At 46.7% G+C, this 23,080-nt stretch overlaps 10 protein-coding genes, besides 1 other annotated feature; 6 read left to right on the top strand and 4 right to left on the bottom strand.

Annotated features, from left to right (window-relative positions):
• Positions 1–171: 171 nt before the first annotated feature.
• FFUJ_05168 (uncharacterized protein) lies at positions 172–2,117 on the top strand (the record flags this gene model as incomplete). XM_023571459.1 has 2 exons in its annotated part: positions 172–1,831; positions 1,882–2,117. 2 exons carry the CDS (start codon positions 172–174, stop codon positions 2,115–2,117), a joined length of 1,896 nt encoding a protein of 631 aa, XP_023425760.1.
• Positions 2,118–3,168: 1,051 nt separating this feature from the next.
• FFUJ_05169 (related to C6 transcription factor) lies at positions 3,169–4,909 on the top strand (the record flags this gene model as incomplete). XM_023571458.1 has 2 exons in its annotated part: positions 3,169–3,300; positions 3,350–4,909. 2 exons carry the CDS (start codon positions 3,169–3,171, stop codon positions 4,907–4,909), a joined length of 1,692 nt encoding a protein of 563 aa, XP_023425759.1.
• A 114-nt stretch (positions 4,910–5,023) lies between these two features.
• On the bottom strand, positions 5,024–6,354 carry FFUJ_05170 (uncharacterized protein; the record flags this gene model as incomplete). XM_023571457.1 has 5 exons in its annotated part: positions 5,024–5,101; positions 5,150–5,554; positions 5,602–5,806; positions 5,853–6,037; positions 6,202–6,354. 5 exons carry the CDS (start codon positions 6,352–6,354, stop codon positions 5,024–5,026), a joined length of 1,026 nt encoding a protein of 341 aa, XP_023425758.1.
• A 573-nt stretch (positions 6,355–6,927) lies between these two features.
• On the bottom strand, positions 6,928–8,670 carry FFUJ_05171 (related to putative tartrate transporter; the record flags this gene model as incomplete). XM_023571456.1 has 6 exons in its annotated part: positions 6,928–7,297; positions 7,325–7,381; positions 7,462–8,037; positions 8,096–8,348; positions 8,398–8,461; positions 8,509–8,670. 6 exons carry the CDS (start codon positions 8,668–8,670, stop codon positions 6,928–6,930), a joined length of 1,482 nt encoding a protein of 493 aa, XP_023425757.1.
• A 642-nt stretch (positions 8,671–9,312) lies between these two features.
• FFUJ_14889 (related to dihydrodipicolinate synthase) lies at positions 9,313–10,239 on the top strand (the record flags this gene model as incomplete). Its single annotated transcript, XM_023571455.1, has 1 exon — positions 9,313–10,239. The coding sequence occupies one exon, from the start codon at positions 9,313–9,315 to the stop codon at positions 10,237–10,239; it is 927 nt and encodes a 308-aa protein (XP_023427109.1).
• A 562-nt stretch (positions 10,240–10,801) lies between these two features.
• On the top strand, positions 10,802–13,065 carry FFUJ_05172 (related to C6 transcription factor; the record flags this gene model as incomplete). XM_023571454.1 has 4 exons in its annotated part: positions 10,802–10,936; positions 10,989–12,133; positions 12,181–12,967; positions 13,021–13,065. The coding sequence occupies 4 exons, from the start codon at positions 10,802–10,804 to the stop codon at positions 13,063–13,065; spliced, it is 2,112 nt and encodes a 703-aa protein (XP_023425756.1).
• A 1,641-nt stretch (positions 13,066–14,706) lies between these two features.
• Positions 14,707–15,546, top strand: FFUJ_05173 (related to glutathione S-transferase PM239X14; the record flags this gene model as incomplete). XM_023571453.1 has 4 exons in its annotated part: positions 14,707–14,835; positions 14,898–15,151; positions 15,201–15,318; positions 15,370–15,546. 4 exons carry the CDS (start codon positions 14,707–14,709, stop codon positions 15,544–15,546), a joined length of 678 nt encoding a protein of 225 aa, XP_023425755.1.
• A 906-nt stretch (positions 15,547–16,452) lies between these two features.
• On the bottom strand, positions 16,453–16,755 carry FFUJ_05174 (uncharacterized protein; the record flags this gene model as incomplete). XM_023571451.1 has 3 exons in its annotated part: positions 16,453–16,509; positions 16,559–16,606; positions 16,657–16,755. 3 exons carry the CDS (start codon positions 16,753–16,755, stop codon positions 16,453–16,455), a joined length of 204 nt encoding a protein of 67 aa, XP_023425754.1.
• A 905-nt stretch (positions 16,756–17,660) lies between these two features.
• Positions 17,661–19,459, bottom strand: FFUJ_05175 (uncharacterized protein; the record flags this gene model as incomplete). XM_023571450.1 has 5 exons in its annotated part: positions 17,661–17,849; positions 17,894–18,046; positions 18,136–18,917; positions 18,967–19,198; positions 19,247–19,459. 5 exons carry the CDS (start codon positions 19,457–19,459, stop codon positions 17,661–17,663), a joined length of 1,569 nt encoding a protein of 522 aa, XP_023425753.1.
• Positions 19,460–20,114: 655 nt separating this feature from the next.
• FFUJ_05176 (uncharacterized protein) lies at positions 20,115–22,021 on the top strand (the record flags this gene model as incomplete). XM_023571449.1 has 6 exons in its annotated part: positions 20,115–20,720; positions 20,766–20,861; positions 21,205–21,717; positions 21,783–21,867; positions 21,925–21,932; positions 21,974–22,021. 6 exons carry the CDS (start codon positions 20,115–20,117, stop codon positions 22,019–22,021), a joined length of 1,356 nt encoding a protein of 451 aa, XP_023427222.1.
• A 316-nt stretch (positions 22,022–22,337) lies between these two features.
• Positions 22,338–22,421, bottom strand: a tRNA (tRNA-Ala).
• Between the last annotated feature and the right edge of the window lie 659 nt (positions 22,422–23,080).

Here is a 23,080-nt window from a genome sequence, read left to right as displayed (position 1 = left end):
GGAAACACGGCTCGCAGCTTCACTGCACTTTCAAGCCCCGCATCACCCGTCCGTTTCCCTCCTCCATCCTCAACTCTCTCCCGAATGCGATCGCTATAAACCATTCATGACATCCTTCTCATGCTCCCGCACTATCTACTCCTGTGAAGTGCCGCCCGATTGACGTCCAGCATGGACGATCTACTCGCAATCTCAAAGTCCATCCTGGACAAGGTGCCGCGGCTCCAGGAGCTAGACAACTACTTCCGAACCCCAGAGATCCTTGCGCGGCAGCAGCGCGTCGATCAGCTCGAGGAGCTGGCCCAACAGAATGCTAAGAGATTCCGTGAGGACACAGCTGGCAAGATTGATATCCGGCCGTTCAGGACGCTCGTTCTAGAGCAGTCCAAGCTCGAGGAGGAAATCGAGAAAGACAAAGCTCGGTTTTTGCAACAGCTCCTCGACGATTGGGGCACGGCTCCGGAGGGCCTTCTGGCGCTCGCAGCTTCTACATCCCAAGCTCCACAAGATCCTCTCCCAACCGATGCGACGATACCTACACCTTCGCGAGCGCCCCTATCAGCTGTTTTTATGCCTACGCCCCCAGCTCCAAAACCTTCTCTGCCGGCTAGTTCAATACCTACACCTTCGCGCAGCTCTGTAGTCCACGATAGTCGGGAAAGCACCGGGCCAGAGCGCAATGCGACCACTGAACCCCGGGCCCCGTTGGCCGACAACGCCGAACGTAACTCGAGCAGAAAGCCCCGAACCTCTGCATCACGACGAAGATCCTCCAACATCTCGTTCGAAGAGAACCGACCTGTCAAGCGCAGTCGTCGAGGCGAAATAACACCTTCCCTTACGCCAGACCGATTCATCAAGTTCAGCGATGTCTTTCAGGGTAGCAACGTTCCAGCCAAGTACAGGATTGTACAGTTTCCGTTTCGCCAAGGAAATTGGTACATCTTGGAGTGCAAGGACTGCGATATACAGTTCCAGAGGGAGGATGTTGTTGAGGATGCATATGAACATTTCTATCACAACCACGGCCGCAGTTTTAGTACCACTGAGGAGCAGGTTGTTCAGGTGCTGGGGACCCATGTGTCGGACTGCAATGCCGAGCTCGCTGAGAAGAACAATGCGCTCTGTCCCCTACCTCTGGATCCCGATGACGATGAGACAGAGATTGAAACTGGAGATGAAGAGCCATCCGAACGCCCGAAGCGCTCAAGTTCACGAAAGAAGAAAGGGAAGCGCGGGAGACGGAAGAATCCCAACGCTCATTGGGTGCCTCCCAAGTCATTCAAGGACCTCGATCCTCGAATCATCAATGCAAAGCCGGGCGACATTGTCTGCTTGTACAACGACAGGACCAAGTTCTTTTCTCCTCTCATGATCCTTCCATGGGGGCATTTCCCACGTCTCAATTTCGAGAAGGTCTTGCAGGACGTAGAACTCCACACAACAATACCTAAATGCTACGACGGTGCAAAGCCCACAGATCTGACTCCGTCATCTTGGGCCTCTGGTTACGAAGATAATGGCGAATTGGCTCACAAACGTTGCCTTCCGGGTCTTTTCTTTCGACCTTCTCAAGATTTCCCACATGACTGCACGTCGGGTTGGGTCCCGTTGAACAAGCTCAAGGTCTACGATAAGAGTTGCCCTCGCACTCGGAACAAAGAATCCGTTGAAGAGTACATCGAATACTATGCAGAGTGGTGCAATGACCCATCGGCTGGGGCCATGCCCGATGAGGCGACCGCGCCAGAGAGAACCCATCGGTTTCAGCCGGGAAGTCATCGAGGTCCCGGGAACAGTGTCCCAGATCAATCCGTGCCACGGAGTACAGGTAACGCGATGCATCGTAAGCTTTGAGTTTGAAGCTGAGAATTTCTGTAGTTCAAAGCAATCGACACTCGACGAAGGAGAGCAGCATTGCACCTACGATTGAAGATGCTGGGATCAAGGAAGAACAAGAAGAGGACGACGAACAAACCGAAGAGGAAAAAGAAGACGGAGAGGAGAGTGAAGGTAGAGAGGAAGAAGGAGGGAAACAGGTGAGCGGTTTTCGGAGGCACTATAGAGTGGGTGTCCGTCGCGCGCACATCGTACGCAGTGTTGAGGTGGATGGGTAATGGGAGGTTGGCATATACACCCCTGGACAGAGAGTTTATGGGATACCTGGATTGTCTGGTGTAATTTTGTGTGTTAGCATTCATTCAGATAGGCGTTGGCTATGTAGATACCATTGTACCAGCATGGAGAATATTAATAATTGATATGAACCTGAGCAGGTTTGCGATATCGACTACCCTATATCATTCATCCTTGTATTGGCTTTCACGATATTTTGTTCTGCACTGATTCAAATATCTAGATATCTTATTAGTAATGATGCACTATATGATGAATAAGTGCTAATTACAGATATTCGCTCCTGTTAATGTTGCTGCCTAATCCTCATTCAAGACATCATCACTCACTGTAGGCTGTCACTATAACTCACTGCAGCCGATAAACTCACGCACCAAGCTGACTGCATATGATCTGCGAAATTATTCTCCCGCCCTTCCATTTCTCTTCTAGCGGCAACCATTAGCTCACCGACACTTCGACTCATACAATGTCAGCATAGCATCGCAGGGTAGTAATCGTTACCGTATTGGGCCGTTTTTGCGACAAGCGCTTGATGTGACGGTGCTTGTCTTGTAAGTCCATTGGCTGCTCATTAGAACAGGCTTGTAGAAGAACTGTTGCTTTTGATGTTAAATGTCGGGAGATACTCGATGAACTGGGTACAGTAGCACGCCGCACTTCGGCGTCCATTTTCGCACTCGCCGAGTTCCTCGTCTTTTCCAATTGGCTGATGTTTCCAGTCATCACGCTGACAGAAATTCCAAATTCTCGGGGCTGAGCCTAGCGGGGCGCAGCTCTTTTTTTCCTCGGACCCGCGGCGCCGGTATTGCATTGGGTGGGTGATTACGTAGCTCAATTTCGAGGCTGAGAAAATTAATTCAAATCATTGTGACTGCGGTTTGAATGTGGATCTCACGTCGACCACTCACAAGGTAGATTTTGAGGGGTGACGATGTAAGCTTAATTGAGAGGATGGGGGATATATAGGCCTATTCGCCACGCGGTTTTATCATGCTTACCTTATTGCTTGACTACCTTATGGAGAATAATATGTCTACGATTCAGCAATCACCGTCGCGTAGTGCGAATAAAACACCAAGTCCGACTTCGAATGTTAGATCGAGAAGATCGCATACAAAGTCTAGACATGGATGCTTGGGGTGTAAACAGCGACGAAAGAAGGTAATTATCTCTACTTATTATTAATGACTTTCAGTTCTAATGGGAATAGTGTGATGAGCAGAGGCCTCAGTGTTCACGATGTCTCGATAAAGACATCCCATGTGAATACCCTCGTCAGAAATCTCGTGCATTGAGATCACCTACTCAACAAGACAATTCATGGACTCAGCTCCAGTCCCTCACCATTCCATCGCCACACTACGCCCGCTCAGCAAGCGCAGGTCTCTCGACCTCAGATCTCTCACCGGGCTTATCTCCCTATCTGGCTCCAAGTCCCAGTTTCACTCTCCTCCCTCCAGAAACCCCCCTTCCATCCGTTGATCTCGGCGCCGCAGAGCTTGAACTCTTTAGCTACTATCTCTCCCACACAGCGCGCTCTCTAGCCTACGATGACGATGATCTCTATGCTTTGCAGGTTGGCTTCCCGAACTTGGCTTTCAGAAGTAAACCCCTCATGAGCTCCATCCTCGCTCTCGCAGCGGTACGGAAATGCCACGATTTGATATCCCAGCCTTTGCAGAGCATTGACAAGAGTCAAGTTAGGCATTTGCTTGCTCTTGCGGATGAACATCATAGGGTGTCACTTCGTCAGACGAGGGCTGATATTCCAATTGCTAATCATTACGATCACGTTGTTGCGAATGCCCCTCTTATGGTTCTCTATGCAACGGCGAACCATGCTGTGAGAATTCACGTCGCAAAGACGCTGGATGAAGGACGGAGTACGAGTGTTCTGCCTGTGCAATTACATTGGATGACGCTTATTCGCGCGGCACACTTGGCTTATACAGGTCTTTTACACTCAACCAAAGATTTCGGGTTCTTGGAGGACTTTACGGCTAGTCCGCCTGATATCAAATTGAGTAGCCAGTCAACTAATGGGCTGGTTCCTTTGGGCGAGAATGGGCCTACGCCTCAGACAGAGCAACTTCTCATGCCTATCATCGCAGCGACTTCTGGCTCAGCGCTAGAGAAGTTGAGAGGAAGAGCGCAGGCTTTGGAGTTTGCCGCGCACTTGAAGCCATCTTGGGAGTCACCAGGTGACGACACAGAACTCCAAGCTTGTCTTGTAGCTCTCGAAGCGTTGAATAGTATCGTGAATGAGCTCTTTCACCCAGACCAGAGCGCTTATACGGATTCTCAACAACCTGATCTCGAAGCTGGTTGGGCTGCGTTGAGTCAACTCTCAGATGTCTCGCCCTGGCTTCGAAGTTACATGGCGCGCGTAACATTCTCGACACCACCCAAACCCCTCCGCCGAACGATAATGTGGTTCCTGAACCGAGTCCCCAGCGAATTTCTCAGCATCGTCGAGTCGGTTCTTGATAACATTCCCACGAGCCCTGATAGTATTCCCGACGAGGGTATTCAGTGTGATAGCGACGTCTTTGAGACAACGAGACTTGCTATGGATATCTTCTCGCATTGGCTTGTCTTGGTTATGCTGTTAGATGGTGTTTGGTGGATTGGAGGTATTGGGGCTTGTGAGTTGGGTAGGATAGTGAAGTATACGAGTAGGAAGAATTTCTTTGGGGAGTATTCGGGGATGGAGGCGTGGTGGCCTAGGAGTATGCTTAATATTGCTATGGAGATAGGAAGTCAGTCCTAGAGCAGGCGTTTATAGGGAACACGGAAATGGCTCGGATTACATCAAAGGAATTGGGAATACCACGTATAGATTTCTCTTATCAAAATTTAATTTATATACCTCCGATACCATTTCTTAACGTGCTTGATCATTCCTTGTCCGCGCCCTGACTGGCTCCATCGGAATATCCCCCGCTTCGATGGTCGTATCATCCTATCATCGAGTCAGTTAGGATTCAGCACATATCGTCGCAAAACAAACCTCTTGGATAGTGATCATGTTATCCTGGGACTCCCCTCTCCGTCTCGGGGAATGAGAGCTAGAACGTCTTGCGTCGTCTTCGAGCCATGGCCGTGCAGCACCATCGTCCACAGAAGCCTGGCTATAATTTGAAGCAAATTCGTAATGTCCGTCATCCCGAGATCCCACTGGATGAAGAATAGAGCCCGTTTCTGCTCTGGAAGATGATCCAAACCTCGAGCCTTTTCGTTGGAAGTTGGGCGAGGAAAAATCAACAGAGGCATGGTGGTTAATAGATGGCGATGCGTGATCTCGATATTCGAACGTTGTGATCTTTCGCATAGCTGATTCTGAGATCCTGTCAAGGACGCTCTTGAAATCATCCAGGAAAATGACATCAGAAGCACATTTGAAAACCAAAGCGAGCTAAAACCTGTTAGGGAGTGGCTTGAAGGAAGAACAAAGAAACTCACCCTCCAAAACGGATTGATCCCCCCTCTTTTAGACACAGCAATCATGAAAATGACATCAGTAATCAAGAACACGATGGACAAGAATAAAGAGAACAACATGATTCCAAATCGTGGGCTAGTTCGAATAAGACCCGGGATCGTAAACTCGTAGTTCTCGTTGATGGCCAGGACCAGTTTGATAGTCGTGAATACCCACCAGGGGTCTCTGAAGAGTGGTTCGAGAAGTCGTGATGTGTTGAAGATCTTACTACCGAGATGATTGTGATACTGAAAGTTGGCCCATGTTTCGAGAACCCAGTAGGGTTGGACGATGAGAAGTGAGATGATGAAGACACGGGCTCCCCATTTTGGGAGGAATGGACGGATTTTGAGCCATGCGATGAGGTTGTGGATGAAATATGAGATATATAATAGAGTTGCAGTGCTGCTGAGGACCCTGCTTCAAGTTAGTAAACCAAATTATGCAGTTAATCAACGCGATCCTACCATCCATATGCAGGTTCATCGAAGAAGCAAAAGAACCCATGTCCAAGTGCAAGAAGAAGCTGTCTGCGATCAATCGACATTCAATGGCGGAAAACAAAGGAATTAACTACTTACCTCACCGAGAATAAGCTTATGCAAAAGCGTATTCTTGCGATAATTGCACAAAACCAACAAAAGCAGAATAATCACCGCCCCGACATTGAAACCCTGGCTCCACGCCTCTAACACCTGCTGCGCTCTCGTAGTGACATCGGGATTTGGCGCCATCGCGACATTTTGCGACTGAAAGGTGCAGAATCTGAGGTTGTCAGCAACAAAAAGGGGATGGAATGCGGCTGATTATAAGGTAAAAAGCGCAACGTCATGATTATCCAACGTAAGGCAAGGGTTTGGTTTGCTGTGGTGCCAATGCTTGGCTCGAATCAAAGAGGCGAGAAAGATGCTGCCTGGACATGGGTTGTTCTGGGCTGTGGGCACCAATCATGTCATGTTATGAGATGGTGTGTGAGATTGTCAGACGGGTTTGGGGTTGGGGTAAAGTCGTGAGACTAGGGGACGTTGGGCGGGTAAATGAGGCTGAGATGTTGGAAAATCAATTTAGCAAGGATTTTACGATGGCTGTCCTTATGGAGTAATAAGACGCGTGACCTCGAATGAAGATGTGAAGAGTAAATAAATATCCTGAAGAACCATTTTTTTAATACTAAACTTATCCAATTCTTTGCAAAGTTTAGGATAACTTTCCCAAGTTTAGACTATTCATTAAAGAGAACCCTTGTGATATTCGCCTATTGTACCTAACTTTGTATAACTGAAGTCTCTGTGCTGGTTTTGAGATATCTACAGAGCATACTTGAACAATGGGCTCTTCTCTCCCATGCGAACAAGATCGTCATCCGTATATCTCTGCCGGATCTCTTCCTCAGTCATCTTCGCCTTCTTAGCATTGCCTCTCTTGAGAAGAGTCTCTAGCAACAAAACTGCAACAACACCAGCCAAACCAAAAGCCAGAGAAGTTCCGTAACCGGTCGGGTAACGGGGAGCTTCACGCGCGAGGTAGATGTAAGAGCCGATGAGGCCGCCGATGTTGCCGACACAGACGAGAAGGCCAATGTTGACGGATCGCTTGGCGGGATCGGGCGTGTTGGCGACGTTCCAGGCGTTGACACCAGGGAGAATGGGATACATGCTGGCAATCGTTAGCGATTGACTATGAGAATGGAGGATGAGAGCTTACCCGAAGCATGCGAGACAGACGGCAAAGTAACAAACAGCAATGTTGTCCTCGATGTTGCTGGACTTGACAAACAAGATGATAAAAGCAACAACAAGACAGCATTGAGTCCCAGGATGAATGGAGCGCGCCATGAGTACTTATCCGCAAAGATGGCAAACAAATAAGCCGAAATGGCTCCAATAGCATAAGGAGGGATAGTCATCAACTGCGCATCAGAAGACGTATATCCCATACCTGTCAGGATAGTAGGCATAGTGAACTTCATAGCATAGTTGGGCACGGCATTCGACCAGTTCGCAAAGAACAAGAGCCAAATCTTGTAATCCATGAGGATATCCTTGAATAGACGGAGATTAAAGTGGTCGTTCTCCTTATAGTCCATTGGGACTGTAGCCCGGCGGGCAAGCTGTCGGAGTTCAAGATATCGAATCTCATCGGCGTCGAGCCAGCGTGTGGAGAGGGCTGGCGAGTCGCAGAGGAGGAAGACGCACATTATGGCGACGACGACGGTGAAGAGTCCTTCGATAAGGAAGATCCATCGCCAGCCTTCCAGACCTGCCATGCCGTCCATCTTGGCGATGGCGAAGGCCAAAAGGCCGGAAAAGGCACCGCCTGTTGCAGCTGATGTGTAGAGGATTGCGATTCGGGTTTGCGTCTCGTTGGGGAGGTACCAGTTTGAGATGATGAGGATTGCACCGGGGAGGAAACCGGCCCTATCGAAGTCAGTATGTGATCAAAGTACAAAAGATTAGCGAGATTTAGGGGACTCACTCAAAAATACCAAGTAGGAATCGAATGGCCAAAAGTCCAGCGTAGTTCTGGACCAAGGCAGTAAGAGTCATGATGACACCCCAGCAAAAGACGATGCCTCCCATGTACCACGATGGCCTCTTGAACTTGTGGAGGATCATGTTGGAAGGGACTTCGCAGAGGACAAAGGGGATGAAGAAGATGGCGGTGACGATGTTGTACTCGATGCCCTTGAGGTGCAAGTCAACAGTCATGCCTTCAATCTTGGCATTTCCTACAGATGTCAGCCATTGGCTCTGTTAAGAATATTAAATGAAGCCTACCAATGTTGGTCTTGTCCAAGTATGCGATAAGATACAGGAGAACAAGCATAGGAATCAATCGCCACTGATCTGCGTAAGTAAGGAGAAGTATTCATTGGATAAAAAACTTACATCGACTTTTCGAATAATGGCCTTCTTCCTCTCCTCAGGAAAGTTATTCAAGAAATCAGCATCTTCTTGAGACAACCCACCCTGGGCGTGCTCATTATGCATGATCCCGGACTTTTCATCACGCGAAAACTCGCGTTCGATATCTTGAGTCTGAGTTGCCATTGCGAGCTGATATCTTCTTGAAAACGATGAGAAGATGTCTGATGGAAAGAAGAAGAAAAAGAGGAAGATCAAGGTCCAAGAGGTACCTTTATATCCCAAATAGGATGATTCAGCTGAGTGTCATTGCGAAGGAGAACAGGGAAACTTCAAGAATTCTAGTCACGGTCCCAGAGTCTGGGGTTGGATTGTGGAGTTGCAAAGTCCGGGGATGCGGGGGATGAGACCATGTAGAAAACTAGCGATGCATCGACGAATGAGAGTGTTTTCCGGGATGAGCTAGGAGAATATGGGGTCATGAGTGGAAATTGAGTTTGTCAGGCCGGAGAAAGAATCCGGGCATGCTCGGAAATCCAAAATACGCTTCTGAAAGTGGTGATGCTTGTGAATCAAAATACCTCGGATTCTCGGATTCTGTCGGGAGGATTGTCGTCAAGTTGTTAAATTCGCCTTCTGAATATGAGGCCGAGGCGCGAGATGGAGACTTCTTTTTTAGATATATAAGAAGACGATAAACTTCAATGGAAGAGAAATAAATCATCACATCAATCAACAATCACAACAACAACAACAAGAGCAATCTTGAACATTCATAAACACCTCTCAACCACACTTTGACACTTCAGAGTCTCGCAACCAATCACAATGTCTTTCGATCTCAAAGGCCTCGTCCCCGCTCCCGTCACCCCCTTCACCAAGGATGGCAAAGTCGACTACGACGCCATCCAGCGTCTGGGTTCTTGGCTCGGCAGCATCGACGGCGTCAAGGGTCTCGTTGTTCTAGGCCACGCCGGAGAAGGAACCTTCCTCACCCAGCAAGAACAGGTCGACACCATCAAGGCCTTTGTCAAGTCCGTCGACAACAAGATCCCCATCATCGCCGGCATCACCGGCGAGGGCACTGAAGTCGCCGCCCTAGAGGCCAAGCGTGCCAAAGAGGCTGGTGCCCAGGCTGGTCTCTTGTACCCCTCGCACGGATGGCTGCGCTTTGGATACCAGCCTGGTGCGCCTCAGGATCGCTACAAGGTCGTCTATGAGGTCTCGAAGCTGCCTCTGATCCTGTTCCAGTATCCTGATAACACCAAGGCTACATACAACCTCCAGACTCTTCTCGGCATTGCGGCTCAACCTGGTGTCATCGCCATGAAGAACGGCGTTCGCAACATGCGACGCTGGGATACCGAGATCCCTGTCTTCCGCCGTGAGCGTCCCAACGTTCCCGTCCTTACATGCCACGACGAGTACCTTCTCCACACCGCCTTTGACGTGGACGGTATGCTTGTCGGGTATGGTGGTATTGCCCCTGAGCCTCTTCTGGAGCTGATCAAGGCTGGCAAGGCTAAGGACTACGCTAAGGCGAGGGAGATTCATGATCTGCTTCTCCCTGTTACCAAGGCTGTTTACCACCGGGGTTCGCATATGGAGGGTACTGTTGCGCTGAAGCATGCGCTTGTTGCTAGGGGTATTTTGTCACATGCTACTGTGCGATCGCCTTTGTTGCCTCTTCCTGATGGAGCTGAGGAGGAGATTCATGCTGCTATCTCATCAGCGACCCTTAAGAAGGTTGCTTAAATTTGGATTTGAAATTGGAATAGCATAGAGCTTGTACTGTAGATTTAGAACAAAAGAATCTCATATCATCTGTTAAACAGCTTTTCATTTGTGATTTCTACCCAAAACTGCTAAAAGAGACTAGCCAGTCAATAACAAAATTTCATTGGAATGTCAATCGCCTAGTATTCTTGTTGGCATCTCATAACAGGTTCTGAAAGTTGTAACATTGGTTTAGCAAGATGGAGCGTTTGTGATAGAACTGTTGGTCGTAAGATTGGCCATTGGCATCGGATTTCCAACAGCTCAAGAACCAGCTGAACAACCCAAGTTTCACTAGAATATATCAATCCCGAATTTCAAGCCTCAACGATCAACAGATCCCACCTAAAAACACAGATCGCCTGACGAACATACCACAAAGTTCATCCCGCATCTGTAGTAGCCCCAGGTTAGTTAGAGCCTGGGGTCATAGAAAATCCGGGGCAACTAGCTCACCAATGCTCTATAATATCCGGGCTCCCCGCACTCTCCTCCTCCACATCTCGGATTCCTCCCCCTTCAACTTCGGAAACCCACCAAAATGACTACCCCAGTAACAACAACACCATTGTCCGAAGCATCAACTGCCACAAATCCAGTGAATCGGCCAAAACGTGTTCTGCCTCTATCGCCAGACACAACCCGCGAGTCCGAGAATCGTCGGAAAGCCTCCAAGGTGAGTTGTTTTGCTCAAAACGGATTTATGTGCTTTTTCTTACAGGAAGTAGGTTAGCCGAGCTTGTGATCACTGTAAACTCAAGAAGCTCAAATGCTCTGGAACTCTCCCCTGCGAAGGCTGTGTGAAAAGACGGCTGGACTGTCAATATGACTCGCTTTATCGAAGAGGAAGGCCACCGACGCCCCCAACCGTCGGACCACAGCGAGGATCTATGAGTTCTGCCCCTCCTGATACCAATCCTGAACAAACGAGTTCAAGATCCACGTCACAGGGGGACTCTGGGCTTGAAACTGCAGAGATTGAGGGTCAATTCTTTGATCCCACGTCGAATCTGACTTTTGTGCATCGTGCGTGGAAGAGACTGGCGCAGCAGACGCAGCAAACGGAATCGAGACCTGGAGTATTAACAGGTGCGGAGAACCTACAGCCTCTTATGTCTGCGGGTGACAAGCCCTTTACTACAAGGGGTGACTCGAGCTTGATGTTTGTCAATCAGCCAGAAGCATTTGAGCTGTTCAACTACTATTTCGAGAACTGCGTTGTTACATACCGTGTTCTGAACAGACAATACTGCCAGGTATGGTTTGATACGGTCATCAACAATGTCCATAACGGGCAGCCGTTAGACACAGGCATTGGTCATGCAAAAGCCGCGATAGTGGTCAATATTCTTGCTATTGCGAGTTTTCGACAGCACAGAATCTCGGAACAGGCCTCGCTTCCGGGTGGCATGTCTATAATGTCACAGCAGAGCGAGCAGTACTTTCTCCAAGCATCTGAGCTCACTGCCCAAGAGACTGGCCTACCTCGACTGGAATCAGCCCAGGCGCGAGTTTTACAGGTTCTTTATCTCTTGCAAACATCTCGGATGAATCAAGCTTGGTATGTCTTTGGAAATACTGTGCCCATCGTCACGGCGCTTGGTCTGCATCGAAAGTCGACGCAATATCGGAATGGAGGTCGACAGCCCACTGATTACATCATATCTGAGTGTCGGAAGAGAACGTTCTGGGTTCTTTATACCATTGATAAATACCTTGCTGTTGTTTTCGGCAGACCTCGGTTTTATCATGATAACGATGTCGACCAAGAGCTCCCTGACAGTGTCAACGATGAGGACATGACACCGCAAGGACCGTCACCACTGGAGCCCGCCATGGACTGCCATGTTGACTCATTAATCTTTCACGCGAGGTAAGGCAACCCCAACAACATACGCTAGTGTTACTTAAACCCTATAGGATTGCAATAATCATCGAAAATGTATCACGACAGGTTTACTCGCTCAAAAAGATGCCACCCGAAGACCGCCTCGCCGCAGCGCAAGGCTTCATCCAACAACTCCACGAATGGCGTCAAGCTCTTCCTCCCCATCTCGGTACAGTTCGTCCTTCGAGCCTGATACCGATTTTTTCTCGGCAAGCTACTGCTCTAAAGCTCGCATACTGCCACGCTGTAATGCATACGACACGACCATTCCTTCTTGACCATTCAGAAGATTGCAGTCCTGCGTTGCAAGCATGCGTGACGCAATGTATAAGCGCAGCCAAGCTCGCACTAGAAATCGTCGACGGCATGTTTTCTGAGAAATCAGTCTTATTTCATGCCTTATGGTGGATGCCTTATGTAACTTTCTGCGCATTAGCAGTGGTGTACGTATGGGACATTCAACAAAGGAGCAATACAACCGCTGATCCTGGTAATGCACTGCTGTTCGACCTCGCAGAGAAATGTCAGAACCATCTGGCACGAACTATCGCTGCTGAGTCCGCTAGTCGTAGATACAGCATCATCATTGAGGAACTACGGCAAGAAGCAAGACAAGGGCCACAGCATGCTACAAGGCCATCACAGGCGATTCAATGTCAGCAGGAGTCACTCATCTCGAGCGAGCATGAGTCGGGTACGAGTATAGAAGAGTTGGGGTCAATGTTTGATGATCAGGATGAAACGAGTTCAGGGCTGCAGTCTATCATGAATCCATTGAGTCAGTGGCAGCCGACTGACTGGTTGGATCTAGACTCCTCGGTATGTATTAGATACGGATGTGTCGACGTGGCTAGCACTAATGGTTATTGTAGGCTTTCACTTTCTTCTCTCAACTTGAAGACTCAATGCTCTACTAGTAATACACAACGACATTCTTTAGTTGATGCGATCACATATTTCTGCCCCAAGTCACTACATAGGATGGTGGTATGCTATGGACCACAGTAAAAACAAACTTGGTTCACTATTTAGGCCCCAAACCATCCTTGCTTCATGACGAAGACTCTTTGCTCCGGATATCTGCTTTATCCATATGCTCATGGAAGAATTCAAGAACCCGTGGACAGTCAGCTCTCTGGACCCTCTCTGGCTGCATCATTTCCTCTTCAACAAAAGCCAGAAATTTCACAACGACCCCTGGCATCGTCTCGTGCTGTACCTGCGAGATAAGCTTTGCGATCCACTCATCTCACATGTTAGTTGATTCTTCCCAGTAAAACTTTCTATAAAGATACCTGAGATACGCTTGGCTTCAGTATGGGAATTTTCACTGTACGAATATCTTGAGAGTCCACCATCCAAGTGTTGCTGTTTACCCGCCGTCCCCGGCCGTGTAAGGATAAAAGGTCTGTTTGCGTGGCTGGTTCGGATGCCGATGTCGTCCCTTCGCCATTAACTTCATATTGACGGTGAAGTTGGAAGAAGTTGCATTCGAAGTCCTTCTTATTTTCCCATCCGGCGCTTATCACAGACGGGTCTTCTGTTCTTGCGAGTTGGTGGAAAGTTCGCTCATTTTTCAAGTTTGCGGGGAGTTGAAGCTGTAGGAGAATGCTGTTGATGCTCTCTCAACAAGCACTCTCCTCGGTTCTTTCTTGGCCATTGGCTTGATTATGTAGGAGTTTCAAGGTTGGTTGACGGCAAGAAGACAGCCGATGATTTAAGGTGAGGTAGGCCATGCCTATATGTTCAGTGATTAAACTGAAGGCTGGACCTCGAAGGGAGGTGATGCACCAATGTCTCAGCAGCAACAAGTTGAATCTATGAACATTGAGTAAAGAACTTTACTTGACTTGCGTTCATGCCATTCATACCAGAGAATTTAATTAAGAAAATGAGTTTCAAAAGTATTATACCAAGCTCAGTTGTAATTACTTGTAGATTACTCCTTTAATTGTCGTGATGCATCCAATATGTTATTCGCAGTTGAGACTTGTGGCTGAGAGCTCAAATCAGCCGAGAGAACTTAGTAGTCGTACTTTCGATGTAAAACACCAGCTGGAACTTCCCCATACTTCAAACCATTTCCATTAAAGCTACCCATTTCGGGCATGTCATTGAGCCTGTCGTGTACCCCGCTGACTATACAGGGGAGCGATTGAGTCATTCGCCGGCATCATCTTGTTTTGCGATGATAATAGCCGAGGTCGACTAAGGTTTTGTATGCAATATCCAATAATTGAAATCGTAATTGCTTCAGGCTTTTATTGGTTTACGTGTGCTCGAGACACTTGGTGCGGTACTTTTGACGACTTTTGGTTGCGTACGTGTATATGGCGCCTGAAATTGCGGGCAGAACCCCTCAATTACGAAGAGTACGAGTCTACGCGTCGATGATGCCTTCAACAGACCCATTTTCAGACTGCGTTATTTCGAAGTGGATTTCTTCTGAAATCATCTACTTAAACACTAAACAGGTCTCAAACTTCTAGGTACTTATCCCATCAAAAAAACCTCATTGGTCCCGTCTCATCACTACTACCTCGCTCATTGCCACGAAAATGTCTCCATTAACACTTTATACTGACAGCCGGTTCCCTTGTCCTCAAAGACTGCAATTGGTAATTCTTGAGTTGGGTCTTGACATCACCAATATCCATGAGGTGGACATTATCAAACGTGAGCAGCAGGTACGCAATGCTGATATGTTCTCTAAAAACAAGCGAGCTAATAGTTTGTGCCACTGTGTTAGAAGCCAGAATTCCTCGAACTTAACCCTTTCGGAGCTGTCCCGTGCCTCCAGGACCACTCGCATGATCCAGTTCTTGTTCTGACTGAGTCACGCGCTATTGCTCGATATCTCGCTGATCGATATGGCCGACCGGATAACAAACTCATACCCGATGGTGAAGTTGCAAAGGCAAAGTTCGAAGAAGCAACATCCATCGAATTGACCTCTTTCGATGCTGTTGCTAATCCACTGGCCTTCGAAGCCTACTTTAAATCGTGAGTAGCCCTGCCGAGGCGACGATCAGAAGCTGACAGCTCATGGCAGGCAATTCATGAATCAAGAGCCCAAGGAGCAGGTCGTCAAGGACCTCAAGGTGAGACTTGAACGAGTTCTAAGACTTCTTGATCAAAAGCTCAGCACACAGCCTTTCATGGCTGGCGAGGTTAGTATGTTTGCAATTTGACTCTTGTAGCAGGGCAGCTGACATATATAGGCTGTAACACTGGTTGACCTTTTTTATGTCCCGTATATGCACTACCTGCAGGATGGAGTTTGGCCTACCCTTCTAGAGGCTTATACAAATCTACTTGCTTGGTGGAACCGGATGAAAGGTCGAGCGTCTTACCGACAGATTTATGTGGATGGAAATAATGGGATCGATGATGCTTAGATCTGTGATATTATGGCTGATTATAGGTGATTTATCTATATTAATGATGTCCATTTATATCCTTTTACCTCTAACCCTCATAATTCTATTCCTAGTATTATCACTGGTGGACTTTAAGTTGAAGATGTTTTAATACTTGTGATAAAATAATTCATTTTATGAGTCAATTGCCCAATTTCTAGATACCTTTTTATCCACAAACTTACCAAAATAGTCCAGGACTCTCTCACAATTAGCTCTATTCTCCCTTTCTGGGTTTAGCATCTCATCTCCGATGAGTTCTAGAAGACCTATAAGGAAGGCTGGTCCGTTCCTGCGACATATTTCGTGGCCAAGTTTTGCAACCCACTTGAGGTAGTTAGATGAGACGCAAATTAAGTTTGATAACGCATGATTCAAATACATGTGATACAATGGGCCTCAGCCTTGGTGTCTGGGTCTGGTTGACCTTGTTGGAATAGGCGGGTGGTTGTTTGGGTGCGAATGGAGTGAACGGAGCCGATTTGAAGAAACCGCTCATGTTGATTGATTCCATTTGGAAGCAATGCATATTCGAGTTTGTCCTCCAGCCTATCGCTTTCAAGCCCAGTGGCTTCCAAGTCTTCATACATTATTAGGTCATAAATTGCGGCTGGAATTCTTGAATGTTTCCTGATGGACCTCTTAACGTCAATCCGGAGCTGGCCCACTGGTCGGGGCTGGATCGCTTTGGATTTTGTTTCTTTGTGTATTGTGTAGAACCTTTATGCTATCTGAAAGCTAGTTTATACTCTAAACGAGAACTACTTGACATTGATTTAGAGCAGTTCCTCATGGCTGGCCTGTGATGAGTTGACCTGCGTGCGCTGAAATCCATGACTTTGGATAGCGAATCACTGCCTTGTTCGTTCCCTTTTCAGATCAACGTTAGGTCGTAGACTTGTAGTGTTGTTTCACGTGTTCTTGGATTTCTTCGACTTCATTCTGAGAAACGTGATTAGTATTCGATCCAGAGATTGGCAAGAAAACCAACCTTGTCCAGTTTCCTAAAAATCATGATCTGCCATTGGTTGCCAGACCGCTAGTAGTGGTCAGTATTTGGTAAGGTAGGCTAAGGATTGAATTTCTAACCTCTACTATCTCATAGCAGCCATTCCCCAGGTAGTCGTCAAGCTTTTGCTTGAGCCTCTTGGTGTTTCCGTACTCGAGAGCCAGAAATTGCTGGATCATAATGGAAAGAAGCTTCGTTTTGCACAATGATATCGTAGTGGGTACTGGGTGGTGATTTGAAAAGACTTGGTGTTTGTTTAACAAGGAGTGCAGTGATGAAACTCTCGATTTCTTGTGGACTGTGGTATTGTAGTGAGAGATTGCTGGCTTGGTGCTCCAAGTTAATTGTTACTCGCGTGGAAGCTTTTATGCTCTTTGAATGATCGTGAATGCTCGTGAATACTCTCCGTGAATGTTGTCTGAACACTACTTCGCGCTCTGAATACTTTTCAATTTATCTTGAATCCATATCGATTCCCTCTGAATCAATGCCAATTCCTTGTGAATATTTGCCAATTCCCTCTGGATCCATGTCCATTCCTTGTGAACACCTGTATATTCCCTATGTGAATGCTTCTCAATTCCCGCTCAACATATGTCAACTCCCTGTGAATACTTGTCAAACACCTTTGTGAACTCTCTCCCAGTGTCTTCTGTGAATAGTGTCTCAACGCTACCTTGCGCTCTGAATACTCTCATAAAATTATGTAAATGCGTACTGACGGATGCCTTCTCTCTGTATACGTTGGCTAGAGTAGGAAATACTAAACGCTGGGCATGTGGCTGAATTATTCTTAGACGACACAACTGGCGATCGTCATGAAGGTCATACACTTTTTCTCTTTCTTACGAATTAATCAGGTTAATCAGGTCAACATAGATGTCATGGAAGAACAACGATGCTTTGGTGTTTTGCTCGCAACTGATCGAGAAACTTTGCAGTAGTATAAAATTTAAAGAAATATTGAGAATTCTTTATGTTAATTATTATGCGGCTAAGAACTGACATCGTGGTACATAAAATATAATCTCTTATTACTGTCTCAAAGGTAATCTCACTATTCTCAACTCCTCCCCGTGATAAATCAAGCGAGATCTTGATCATCACCGACTATGGATAAGGTTGCTCTCAAGGTGCAGATGTAAAATATAGACATAGTAAAGACAGTTAAGCCAATAGCAACAACGACATAAATCCAGAAATATGGCGACAATAACTCGTTTTGTTCCCCATCTTCACTAGTCCACTGGAAAAAGCCCATGGAGAAGAACGTCTGCGGCTGTTAGAATTTGAAGGACAATGTGCCCGCGAACTTACAGAGACAAAGGTTGCAGGAAGGAAGACCATGCCCAGCATTGCAATAGACTTCATCAGATTACCATCAAGGCGAGTCATTTGCGCAACCTCAAGACTCACGCGAGAGATTTTCTGGTTGGTTCTTGCGTCTTTACGGCCAATGTTGTTCAGTTCCTATCTCAGTTTAGCTCCAGAGGTTGAAATATTGTGCGTGGCGATGTACAGCACAGCAAAAGCTCAGCGGATACTGGTTTAGTACATACCAGTTGTGTTGCCAAAGTCAGGCCATCCATAATGTGTGTACATTGTCTAATGTACTCGTCATATTCTTCAACGAGGTCTTGAATCCTTGTCTCCAGTCTATCGCCCACCTCCTGAAGACAACGTGATCTGTTCTGGTTCTTGAGGTCTCCGTCTGCAGGTTCAACGCCGTAATCAGCATCGTTCAGTTGATGAATTTGATGGATCATCTTGCGGAGCTGAGTCTGCCAGTTCTGGAGCCCAATCCTCAGAAAACTAATGTTTTGCCACAACAGGACAGCAGGCTCTTGCTCTTCTTCTGTCTGATGCGAGTTTGTCTTTGGCGGGGGAACAGTCTTGGCAGCCTTTGAGTGAAAGAGTCTTGATACCAGTCGAAAGTACGACGTTAAGCATCCTTCCTTGGCCAATGGCAAGCCATATCCGGACTTGATCTTCTTGTTGTTCGAAGAGCTTTCGTCATTGTGTAATGCTGGGAGGCCCGGGGAGGCTAGGTCATGGATTCGCTGAACAAACTGTGTCAGGCACTTCCTCACTGTACCAATGTGCCTCTCCCTCTCAAATCCTGCGAATACCACTGGAAGAATCATCGGGTGCAGTACGTCTCCGTCAAAGTTTTCCAACTGACCGCAAATAAGCTCGGAATCTGTGATTAGATCTCCGTGAAACTTGCGCTTCGACAAGTCACATCCATACCAAACGGCGTTAGTTGTTAAGGTTCTGGGGAGGAATGTCACAGAGAGGGCCATATCCCCATCCCAAGAAGCGGAAGTTCGGCAATTGTATACTAGAGCAACGTGAGAATCACATTTCTGAGGTCTGGCAAAAAGACTCACTAATAGATGGAATGGCCGCATTCGCAAGGTTCCATGTAAACGGAATAGTAACGAAAGCACAGCTTGTATTGCGATTGATAGCTCTCACAATAGACCCATGAACCATGAGCTTGTTCATTATCGTCTCGAATCCCGTCTGCGTGAATGGGATCTCATCAAGTGAGTCGGTTTTTGAGGCCATGATCAAATTTATGCAAGAGGCTTCCTGATTTTGACCCTCGGGGTCAATACTCTGATAGGGTTTTAGTAATAATCATCCAATAGAGAAAAGATTGCTCACATCTAACCATTGGAGGATGCCACCCTCACTCGCAAGGAACCGCCGATTTGCTTGCCGATTGGGCCCGTTGTTAGAGGTGAGAGAACAAAAGTTGTTCGAATGAGAGATCTCAAATGGTCTGTAAATTCTGAATGCTTCGCTGCGTCGTGGCGAAAACTCGAGCAAGCCCCAGTCATGTGTATGGAGCTCCGACCTTCTTGTGATCCATGACATATTTGCATAGGGGTTTCAGTAGACCAGCTCCTGGTTTCCTACTGCGTGGCAATACTTCTGGGCAACGTTGGTGGTTCCGAAACTTGTCCGAGAGCGGCTTATAAGGCTACACTGAAACGGAATGGTGGCAGCTCATTCTACTGAGAGAGGTGACACCATAGCTCATCAGGAACTTTGGCGTGATACGCAGAAATTTCGGAAGCATATTCACGAACCTCGCTATCCCTAACTAACGGTGTCGCTCGCGGTCTTCGTGTCACAGCCCTCGTCTCACGAAGCCACTGGTCTTTGATTATGTGAGTAAGGTCCTTACGAGTAGGTGACACAAATGATTGGGCGACCAAATGCAATAGCTTGGTTATGCGGTGTGCCACCTAGAAAATTCATATGCTTAGGTGGTGGAAGTCTTCCGGTGAGCCCTTTTTGTTTTTGAATGAGGTTGCACGCTGTTCGCGTCCTACATATCCGTGATCCTCTAGTTACACGACAAACAAAGGTGCTATTGTATGGTTCCTAAGCGATAGAACGATCCGTGCGGTTCTTATGACCAGCCCCTCACTGCTGTAAAACCAAAAGTCTCGATATAAGATCACAGGTCGGATCCCCTACCGAACAAACCACGCACCCACGCAGTTTCTTGAACGAAGCGGCAGCGATGACACAGGACTCGGCAGCTGATGAATTTATAGGTGCTACGCTGAGGGACCGCCTCGAATATGCGTTGCTGCCAAATGGAATCCGTCAGCAAGAGCAGTTTCTCCCAGCCGGTTGCCTTGAGTCAATTTGTGCCAAAGTAGCTGTTTTTACTGAGCTTTCTAGGTACTTCGACGAGGAAGAGGCTAAGCATGTTACATCATATATTTGCGACCCAAGAAAGCCTGCCAAAAAGATATTTGCTATTTTAGCACTCATAAACCGCATTGAGTTAATCGAAACCTTCCGATATGCGACGTTTACTGACCAAGACTTGCCACTCGCAAAGAATATTGAAGAGTCGGGATTGCGATCTCGCTGGCCAGAAGATCAGCGGACCGTCCTGCTTACCAGAAGCCTCCGAGATATCAAGGCCATACGTGACTTCAACCTCAAACAGTGGTGCGTGAATATCCCCTTCTTTGGGAGGGGCGTCTGTCAGACCTATGGGGATCTGGTGTTTGATTCGGATGCAATTATGCCGTGGGAATCTGCTGGGCACAACATCGTCACTGGAGGGTATGGGTTTGTTCAGAAGGTCAAGATTCACAAAGACCACCATTCTTTTGTAAGTTGATCACCGACCGAATGTACGCGACAAACTGACATCTAGGAGACGGGATATAAAAGTTTTGCATTAAAGACTATACTGCCAGCAAAGGAAAAAGCTCGAGGTATTTTCCGGCAGGAGTTAGTCGCTTTTCGCAAGGTCTGTCCCAGACCAAATCTGGTGGAGCTCCTCTCTGCTTTCGAGATATCGGGAAAAGATCAGTTTACGCTTTTGTTCCCCTGGGCAGAGGGAGGTAGCATGGATGACTTGATGAACCAATCGTCAAAGGATCTCTTCATTTCTCTGCAATTGTCACCAAGAGACTTTGTTCAATAATTCACATCCCAATGCCGTGGCTTGGTTGAAGCTCTTGGGGAAATTCACCAAGCCAATATCGTTACTGGGTCTGCTGAGGAGGAAGTCTCCAAAAGCCAAGTTAAGAACTTCGGGATACACCTTGATATCAAACCGACCAACATTCTATACTTCTCTCAAGAAACAGCCAGCCATCCACTGGGGGTTCCCAAAATTGCAGACTTTGGTCTCACCAGATTTCACAGTCAATCATCTCGAACAAGAAGAAGCCGATTTACTGCGTATAGTTGCTCGCAAGAATACCGCTCACCCGAACATGATATTGGCCATATCATCTCTAGGAAAGTGGACATATGGGCACTTGGCTGCGTTTTCTCTGAGCTCTTCACTTGGATGCTTCTCGAACATAAAGCATGTGAAGAATTCCGCAAAGCAAGAAAGCAAGATGCCTTGTTTTCAGGAGACTGGAGCTACGTCCAGAATGACGAAAACGACATTGAGGACAACTTTTTTTCAGAGACATATCGAGATAAATAGGACGAAAACTTTTCATCGACTACTACGAGACCATCCGAAGATTGGATACGTCAAGCAAACCCGGGTTGGAAGAAAGGAGAAAGTAAGATTGGATCAAGCAAATTCCTCTGCCAGCTCCAGACAGTTCAAGCAGATACCAAGGCTCAAGCCCAGCGTATCACAGGTATGTACCTTACACTACATTCGACTTTCATGTCCCTAGGCTAAAACTTAAAGTGGATTACAAAGCTTGTAAATGAAATACATTACAGGAACGGGCCGGCCTTTCTTGGAAAGTTCTTAAGGTTTATTAAGAAGGAAATGCTGCACCCAGGTAGGATATATCGAGCTGATTGTAATAGGGTTTTAAGATATCTTAACCAGTATATAGATATTAAGGTAAACAGAGACTGGAGTATAAACCTTTAAACCTATTATAGGCAGTATATGCTTTCTACTATTTAAAGTTTATTAAGTATTACAGTTAAGAAGGATTAAAATATATTTATTAAAAAGAATAGTATTATCTTAATATTAAAGTTTTAATATTAAATATTATTCAACTTAAAAAATATTAATTAATAATTATAGATATTAAAATATTTTTAAGACTAGTTTTTAAGGATTATTTATAATATATTTATAATAAGGCCTATAAAGAATAATATATTAAGCTTTTAAAATATATATATTTTTAGCCTATATATATAAAAAAGGACAGTATAGGTAATGTTAGCAGAAGTATAAAGCTATATATAGAGAGATAGAGTTTATATAAACTTAAATAAGTAAAAATCAAAAGGTTGGACGAGGAGGGAATTGAACCCTCGACCTTTCGCAAATGCACGAAGATGCGAAGCGAACATCATACCCCTAGACCACACGCCCTAAGTATACCTGCCGGAAAACTTTTAGCGCTTATATACTCCGCGTCTCAGCCCCTGCTCAGCAACTTGGATCATACTCTCCAGAACATCAGCCTCAACCAGAGCATGATCTTCAAATGTTACCCTACAAGCCAACGAATTCGCAAACAATTGCAGATCCCTTTATTACCCAGTCAATCACTGGTTCCCCAATCTCGGCCTCTTCCTAATTGTCTCATCGACATTTGCCAAGCTCATCACCCGACAGCTTTATCCCCAACTGGTATGCAATCTGTCTCTTTTTGCCATTATCGATGTATCACACACGGAAGAAGGGATTTTTGCAAGCTCAGTGATGACCTCGCAATGACAGCCCTATTACATTATCTCATCACCCATTGGTTCGGACGACTCATCCGGCGGTTCACCATCACCCTTTCGGCCCGCTGCCATTGGAATCTTTGTCAATCAACCTCAAAGATACTAAAAGTAAGCATATTCAAATCAAAGATTGCTTGGAAGGATTCATCCGGAAATGGCAGAGCGACACTACTGTATACCCGCGTGCGCACACGAGGTTCCCCCACGGATTTGGGAGGGCTCACTGTCAACCCTCCCAGGGGTTATGCTTCTTGTTTTTGCAGCGGCTGCCAAGCTTTAAATACCTAATGGTTCCTCCAT

This window comes from Fusarium fujikuroi, chromosome FFUJ_chr02, assembly GCF_900079805.1.
Source record: "Fusarium fujikuroi IMI 58289 draft genome, chromosome FFUJ_chr02".
NCBI classification, from domain to species: Eukaryota; Fungi; Ascomycota; class Sordariomycetes; order Hypocreales; family Nectriaceae; genus Fusarium; species Fusarium fujikuroi.
The sequence above is the reverse complement of the archived record's forward strand: the minus strand, read 5'-3'. Positions and strand labels throughout refer to the sequence as shown.